The sequence below is a fragment of the Neoarius graeffei genome, chromosome 8 (genome assembly GCF_027579695.1).
Source record: "Neoarius graeffei isolate fNeoGra1 chromosome 8, fNeoGra1.pri, whole genome shotgun sequence".
Taxonomy (NCBI): Eukaryota; Metazoa; Chordata; class Actinopteri; order Siluriformes; family Ariidae; genus Neoarius; species Neoarius graeffei.
In genome coordinates, this window is record NC_083576.1 from 93,819,074 (window position 1) to 93,827,813 (window position 8,740).

At 42.0% G+C, this 8,740-nt stretch overlaps 1 protein-coding gene across 1 annotated transcript; it reads right to left on the reverse strand.

Annotated features, from left to right (window-relative positions):
• Positions 1–47: 47 nt before the first annotated feature.
• On the reverse strand, positions 48–8,378 carry psmd13 (proteasome 26S subunit, non-ATPase 13). The gene is made up of 13 exons (XM_060928529.1): positions 8,171–8,378; positions 7,358–7,436; positions 7,239–7,273; positions 4,359–4,414; positions 4,189–4,232; positions 4,013–4,099; positions 3,065–3,236; positions 2,659–2,738; positions 2,333–2,458; positions 2,183–2,245; positions 1,270–1,350; positions 1,041–1,157; positions 48–215 (listed from the first exon to the last, which is right to left on the reverse strand). Exons 1-13 carry the CDS (start codon positions 8,269–8,271, stop codon positions 120–122), a joined length of 1,137 nt encoding a protein of 378 aa, XP_060784512.1. The 5' UTR covers positions 8,272–8,378; the 3' UTR covers positions 48–119.
• Positions 8,379–8,740: the final 362 nt, after the last annotated feature.

Sequence of the window (8,740 nt, forward strand, 5' to 3'; positions counted from 1 at the left end):
TCGAAGTGTAACACGTGTGTGTGCAGGAACAGGATCGACACCACAGATACGTCAAAACACCTTTAATCAAACATGGAAGAACACAAACTAACATGCAGTTCAGGTAATAAAGTGTGTGTTTATGTGAGAATGTCCTGTGCCTGATGCTCCACCAGCACGGCCATGCTCTTCACATCTCCACACCAGAAGTCCAGATGCTCCTTCATGCCCTTTATCTGCAACACAAACAATCCAACATCAAGCACTTCGTCTCCACAGTAGGGCTTTACTCCAATCTCCCCCCGGACCCCGTGTCTAATCCAACATCACCGGAGATCAGCTCGCTGACACGGCCGTGTTTACATCAACCAATAACGACTTCCTTCACCCGGTTTCTGACACAGATCTGATTTTGTCGTGCGCGTGAAAACAGCTTTCACATCAGATATCTAAATGATCACAGGCCAGGAACGCATGCGAAATAAAAGCGGACTTAAAACGCGAGTTAATTATCACCGTGTCGTTCACGTCCTCATTCTGAAGATATTTTGAGAACCGGTTTTATTCTCAGTGGAGGCAGCACGTTTACAGAACAACCTAAATTAGTTAGTTTCCTAATTCATCTAAAATATTTCACATCAGAGGCAGCAACTTCATTCCACGGTCCTCTGCCTCCACGGAGGTGAACAGCAGCAGTGAAGAGTCGTCGTCCTCCTGCTCTGGAGAAACTCCAGGAGAATCATCTCCTCTGTAAAGTTACAGTGATGCGGAAGTGTTTCTGTTTGCTTTGAGCTCATAATAGTGGAATGTAAGGAACGTTTATGTCATAATATAAAAGAATCATCTCTGAGCTGAGAGTAAAACACAGTCGGGAGAAGCCAAAAAAAACCCCGTCGTCATGGCGATGCTGTGCAATGTGGAGAGGGAGAGTGATGTAAACACAGGAATCAGGTGAGGGTCAGATCTCATGGGACGGGACAAAAAACATCAGATCCATGTCAAAATATCAGAGTCATAAACGCAGCTGTGTGTGAGAGAGAGAGAGAGAGAGAGAGAGAGACCTGAGGCAGATCAAGGACTCGTGGCTGTACCCAGGTCATCTGAACTCTCTGATCCACTTCATCAATGCTTCCTCGCAGGAGGCCAACTGACAGAGCCTTCATCACCAAGAGCTCCACCTGAAACGCGCGCACACTTTAGAACAGTCGTGCTTTCGTCCTCCACATGGAGGAAACATGTTCCCATAAAGAAGATATTTCTCTCTGACTGATGGTTTTTGCTAAAACACACCTCGTTCACTGGTACCCTGGTGCTCTGAGAGATTTCCTGGAAGGTCAGTTGTCTGTGATTTGCTGGTCTGGTGAAAGTCATCTAGAGAACAATAGATAGAGGGAGGAGTCAAAACATCTGATCTAGTCATGTGATCATTTATATATTAAAAAAATAATAATAATAACCCCCATCAGGTTTACAAACTCTTCTGATTTTCTGCGTACTCTCATGTTCATGCTGATAAACATCACATACCTCTCAATTACCTGGAGCAGTCACATTTAACCACGCCCACAAAAGCCAAAGTTCACACAAACATTTTGAAAACAAAATGGTGAAACAGCAACGTGCACCAAATCTTCCAGTAACACTGTAGCACACTGGTGATTGTAGACACACACACACGCATGTGCCCCTCCTACTTTTATAGGGGCCATTACTTTTGGCCTGACTGAATATTTTGTGTGTTAATTTTTGGATTTGTTTTGGAATCACTGAGTGGAACTGAAATAAGAGATTTAAGATCAATTAATGATCTGAAGATCAATCAAGGTTCACATTACAGAGTCAAGCCCGCCCACTCGCCCGCCCACAAAGTGCAGGATACAAACAGTTACTTTTTTAAAAAAAAAAACAACTAACTGGATTTTCAGAAACTTCATATTTCTGAGTGTTAACGCCCCTGAGGATGATCCTCTGTGTCCTCACTGAGTGAGTGAGTGAGTGAGTGAGTGAGTGAGTGTACAGTAACCGGACAGAACAACCTCGTGGGAGTTAGCGTGCTAGCGAGTGATGCTAGCCAGCGTACTCACGGTGCCAATGCCTCGGCTTCAACACGGCTCAGTGTTCTGTAACAGTGTGGGGGAAACAAAAAAACCCCACATCCCTGACCATGTTCCCTTCAACTGGACTGATGAGAGTGTGATCTCACCTCCATCACACACAGCAGCTGAATTTTCTGCATCAGTTTGGCCTCTTGTGCAGCAAGATCAGGCTGAGGAACACACACACACACACACACACACACACACCTCAGTACAAAGTTCAGCATCAGTTCCAAAACACTCACACTCTCGCTCACCTGCTGACCCCAGGCTGATTTTAAAGCCTGAAACTTCTCCACGTTCCCCGAGTTAAAGGCGTAGAGCGTCTCGATCAGCCACTGCTTATCTGTGTTCTTCAGAGACTCCAGTACTGGGTGCATCAGCTAAAAACCCAGAGTCAAAAACATGTTCAATCCTCCAAACAGCTGTTAACCAACACTGACACAAACTACACAAATCCAGATGTGTGAGAAACTGAAAAACATCTGTTCTGGGCTGTAATATGGTTTGACTGGGGGAAGTCATGAAGGGTGAATTAAAGCAGTACTGAAACACAGGGCAACATTCCTGACCAATCACGTACCAGCTCTCCAAAATTGTACACGCCCTCTCCGAGCAGGCCGGCCAATCCCAGGGTGAAGGCTCGCTCCTGCTGCTCCGCCCCTACACAACGGAAATTAAAACAAAAAAGTTCATACACAAATTATCACATTCATGTTTTATTTCAAAAGTTTATTCAGAAAGTCTTCAGCACCTGCCTTTAACCATCTGACTCCAAATTACAGTACGTACACACACACACACTTATCCAGAGTGATGTACAGCACGCGCGCGCACACACAGCATTTTTAAGGCACTGGTTCACAATGAGAATTTTATTTTAAGTTTTTATTGTCAGTAGATGTTATTTCTGTTCCTGGAAGCAGCACCATAAATAAAGTGCTTGAGAAGTTTGCATGGTGTGTGCTGAGCGAGCTCAGAGATGGTACCTGGCAGGTCTTTAACATCCACACAGCCCAGGTAGCGCAGAGCATCTTTATAGTAGAGGGCGTGGTTCCCGATGATGCGGTAATATTTACTGGACAGATCGTAAAACCGGCCGTGTACAGACGTCACTCCCGGCAACGCGTTCAGCATCTCCTCCACTTCCTCAATTAGTTTCTGCAGAAACACACAGACGGGACCAAAAACACTCAGAAGAACTTACAGAGAGATGTTTTACACTCCTCTGTGCTGAAGAGCTCAAAAAACCAAAACTCACAGCTTCACCTCTGAGTGTTACACAACGCTCACACTGGAGACTCCTTACAGAATCTCTCACACACACACACACACACACAAACACACACACACTTCTTACAGGAAACTTCACCATATCAGTGATTATTTTAATCAGTTTATCATCAGTGGGGCGTCTGCTGGACACGCCCCTGTGAAGGAGCCATTACTAGAGAAACCATAACATATCAGATCAAATGAGCTCAGCTTCAAACTTTCCGTACTCACTAACGGTGAAATTTGAGTAAATCTATTTTCACTGCTGCATTTTTGTTCTATTGCTGAACCTCAAATGAAGTGAAGTGAAGTGCTCACTACACCTAGTGCCCTAGGCAGGGTCGAGTGAGCAGGAAGCCGTTGGGGACTCGACCTCAGTGGTTTAAATGAACTAAATTTCTTCGTGGAGACGAGCTGATGTTGTTAAGTGCAGAGAGTAGCATGCCTTTATTTTATTTATTTATTGACTCAAGATAATGAACCTCTCTGTTGAAGACTGGGGTTTTACATCACAGTAACTTTATCTGCCTTCAGGAGTGAAATACTGCGTTATTGTTCTGTCACAGGGGCTGTTTTTGTGTAACTTTATATAAAAGATAATAAAATGGAAATAAACTCAGTGTGTGTGTGTGTGTGTGTGTGTGTGTGTGTGTAAAACTCACTTTAGTGGCGGGCAGGTCGTTGATGTCCAGCTTCAGACTGCCGATCATCGTTTTACACAAAATCACCGCCTCCTCACTCGCCTTCACCTGAACAGGTTACAGACAGAAAACAGATGAGAGAGAAATGAACGAGTGTGAACGCTAAACAGGAAGACGAGTGATAGCACATCACTGACCTTCTCCTTCGTCTTCTCCAGGAACGTGATGGCAGTGTTCGGGTCTAACACAGAGAGAGAGAGAGAGAGAGAGAGAGAGACTTTATTTGCAAAACTCTACACACTGTGTGTAACGGAATAAACACCATGGGGGGGGGGGGCAAGACACAGACGGACAGACAGAGAAATACCTGGCATCTGTCTGACCACATGGAGGAGGATTTCCACGAGTGACAGAGGGTTTATTCTACAGGAGAAAAAGCAGGAAAGAGAAATAAACAAAACATCTCAGTCTCTGAAGAAGAAAATGATCATCATGTAGAATTTAAACCCCAGTCAGAGTTTATAACAATTACAGTAATAATTTATTTATAACTAAAAATGAAATCCATGGTATATTTGTGCCTTTAAATTGCCCCAGGGGACAAATAAAGTGTTAAACTGAATCACATTCAACTGACTGTTAGAAACTCTACACTGTGAATCAGAAGGCTGGTTATTTTCCGTAACTGATCCCATCAGGTGTTTCAGTCTGATTAAACACTCGCCTGTCTACAGAGCAAAATAAATTCCAGGCTCAAACCAAAACTCCACACTCCTGTGAAAATTTTATTTAACTTTTTGGACCTTTTTTTTTTTTAAACCAAATTAAAATGTTTAGCTATTTTTTAAAAATAAACAAACAAACAAACAAACAATCATTTCATCCTTCATCACTTTCGTTTATAAACGCTTGAGCCCTCAAGAATGGCACAGGAATAGTTTTAAGCGTTAACAATAAATCTAATATAGTAATGTTTACGATTAAAGTGATTTATATAGGTAGCGGTCTGAGTGAACGACCTTGACGTCCGTGACGTCACAGCAGGAAGTCTATCGGTCTCATCGCCATTTCCGCTATACTAAAACACAGAGCTGACTGCAACTCCGATCCTCCATTTTGAGCTAATTTATCGCCATGCCATGTAGATGTGTTGCTGGCGGTGCAGCAACACGACAGAAGGTGGATTTACGTTGCATTCACGGCCCAAGAATGTTCAAACTGCAAAGATTTGGACGCGTTTTGCGAGAAGTTCACGGGCACATTGGGCGCCTACGAAGTGGTCTCTCCTCTGCTCTGCACATTTTACTGAAGACTTGTACGAGACCTCTGATCTGTTGAGGAGCGTTGGCTATAAGCCCGGATTGAAAGAGGGTGCAGTACCAACAATTAAAGGAAAAGAAAATTACAAGAAAAGGAAAGTATTTATTTTAAGAAGAAGAAGAAACCTTTATTCGTCACATGCACACTTCGAGCACAGTGAAATTCATCCTCTGCATTTAACCCATCTGAAGCAGTGAACACACACACACACATGCACTCAGAGCAGTGGGCAGCCACACCAGAGCGCCCGGAGAGCAGTCAGGGGTTCGGTACCTCGCTCAAGGGCCCCTCAGCCCAAGGCCGCCCCACGTCAACCTAACTGCATGTCTTTGGACTGTGGGGGAAACCGGAGCACCCGGAGGAAACCCACGCGGACACGGGGAGAACATGCAAACTCCACACAGAAAGGCCCTCGCCGGCCACGGGGCTCGAACCCAGAACCTTCTTGCTGTGAGGCGACAGCGCTAACCACTACACCACTGTTAATCAGTTTTCTCTCACTGAACTGGTAAATCCACAGGAATAAAGGGTTTTATTTTAAAGGAAAGTGAGTTCAGTTGCACCAGTTCTCCCGGAGTGAGCCGAGGGTTGTTGCTAAAACCCGGGACGGAATGGGACGTGACATCACTCGGGCAATGACCTCCCTGCGGTTGTTGCTAAAACCGGTGACGTCCCGTTCCGTCCCGGGTTTTAGTAATTGCCTGAGTCGAGCAGTAATGGCGGAATGCACAATGTGGAGAAAAGTGAATGAGCGGAGCAGCCGTCTGATTTCTAAACTGGATATCGCTGCCATCTCACCCTGATGTGGAAGAAGCGAATGAACAGAGAACTGAACGAACAACTGAAAGTCAGATTGTTTCAAAAACAATTGGCCACAAGATCGGCCTTCAGGAAGCGAGAACGCAGACAGGTAAGCGCCGACTCTCATTTGGATAACAAAAAAACCAACTCGTTGTTTCCCTGCATTTAGATTAATCCATGTAACTTGTATTGTGTGTTTAAGTTAGCGGTATGAGATTATTTAATTTGCTTCAGAATGTGATTGTCTCAGTTCATCTGATTATTTAATGAGCCTTTTGCGTTTTATCAGTGAAAATGCATGCATGTACATGTATGTTGCATAAGTTATAGCACCCATCCTGTTTTAATGAGAGTCAACCCACAATCAATGAAGTCAAATCAGTCTTAGTTGAGCGAGTCGGTAACGGGATTTCTTACTTTCACCATAAATGTTTATTGATATGACTCTGGTCTATAGCTGTAAAAGGCCTCGGCCTCAAAACCGGTTCCCGCTGTGACGTCACGCGCTCAGGGCTGGCTGGCTCAGCGGGGCAGCGCCAATCACAACTTTGCCGTCAATTTTAACTCTCAAAAATATATTTTTTTTATTCCCAGTGATGCAGCACACAAGAGTCAAGGATGGAGATACTATCCACTCAGAAATTTATTTAAAAATAAAGGCTCTGCATATCTCCTTTAAGTTTCTGACACAAAGCATTTGATTTTTAATTTTACTTATTTTTGCATTTACATTTAATTTTTGGTTTATTCATTATTGGAGTTTTATATTAATCTTCACATTTGTTTCCTATAAATTAATCCATTCATTAATGTTTTGGTCTTTGTACAATTTCATTGCTTATAAGAATTTAATTACAGTTAACTTAAAAAAAAAAGAAAGTAACAGGGGAAAAAAAAAAAAAAAAACGGTATTTTTGACCAAGTTCACTGTTTGATGACATCACTCCAGAAAACTGATAAAATGAATACATTAATAAACAAACAAAATAACAAAAATAAATATAAAACCTATTAAATCAGTATAAAGTGTGAATGTTGAGTGCTGTGTTTTTAGATGGTGAAACAAATAGGAAGTGGGGGGGAATCATGTGCGCGCACACACACACACACATACACACACACGTACCTGTGTTCAAAGTCACTGATGAAGTTTTCATAAAGCTGGAATGAAACACAGTGAAACACGGCTCAGGCTTTTATTCACAGTTTCTGCTCTCAGTGTGGAAAAGTGAACTGATCTCCCACCTGTACGAGACCGTCGCCTTTACAGAAACACGGGCTCTGAACAAACTCACTGAGCTTCAGAGTCAACTGATGCCACAACCTGCACAAAGAAAATCACACACACACACACACACACATCACCTACAGGTTAGAAGCGTGTGGATTAGTTTATATTAAACACACACACACCTGACCAACACCATAATATTCACCATTACATTCACAACTCTTCAATTAATCAATTAATTACTTCATTCTCATTATTATGTCAATCACAAAAAGTGACAAAGAAATTTAAAATATCACTCAATTATATAAAAATGATATAAATTAATTGTTAAATAATAACTTGGGCTTTTTGGTTGTATTATTAATAATAAAATAAGTTATTAATATTTTATTGGAGCTCTTTGACTTTAGACACTAATGCTTTTTCTTTCCTTTCTTTCTTTGTACTAAAAATTCTACTATTCCAGATAAACACATCTCCAGGCGAGTGTTTCACTCTTTTCTAAACTCCATGTGAAGAAAAAAACCCTTTATTTCTAAAATTAAACTTGCTAAATGCTAAATGACTCAGCTAGCTAGCACCCATGAGCAAAACAGCTTTCATCTCCACCCGTATTTTGACAAATCCCGCCCTCCTAGTCTAGGATTGGCTGCTGGCACCGCCTCCTGCATCGTGATTGGGTAACATTTCAAAAGACAGCTCGTTATGCAAGTGCTAACCAATTGTAGTTAACAGCTCAGAATACAGGTATGGAAAAGAAAAAATCCGGACACATCTTGAGCTTGTTAGCTAACTCGGGTTTTATAAGCTAAAAAAGGCCATACTTCCTGTTGTATAAATCCTCCAATGTGTGCCATTCCGCCGCGACTTCCGGTGTCGGACTTTTGCCTTGTTGTAGTTTGAGAAATCCGAGAACATCTTTCATTGTGGAAACCGTAAGATTTGCACTGTTTTACTGTTCAACTGCTGCCTGACTCGCGTTAACAACACCTGCTAAGTGCTAATTTTATTCTTCTTCTTTGGTTAACTTGAAAGAACATCCAAATCTGGCTCTGTATTCACTAGCGCCCTCTAGCGGAACCGCCTTTATTAGTTTTTTATTCAGGTAAACGCAAATTAACGTGTTTTATAACTATTTGATTGTTAATTTGAATAATCTCTTTATGGAATACTTTTATTTTATATAAAAGTAATAATATTTTTTAAACAATAAAAATAAACAAAATATAAGCGTGAACTTATTTTCGTAGCCAATATATCCGGTATGGACAAGGCTTGAATCATCTGGACCAATCAGATCGCACCGTTTCATCCGGGCATTGTAGCGAGGTCGTTATTTTGGACTAATTTAATTTAGTTTAATTTTTAAATAGACCATCCTGTCATCATATGTT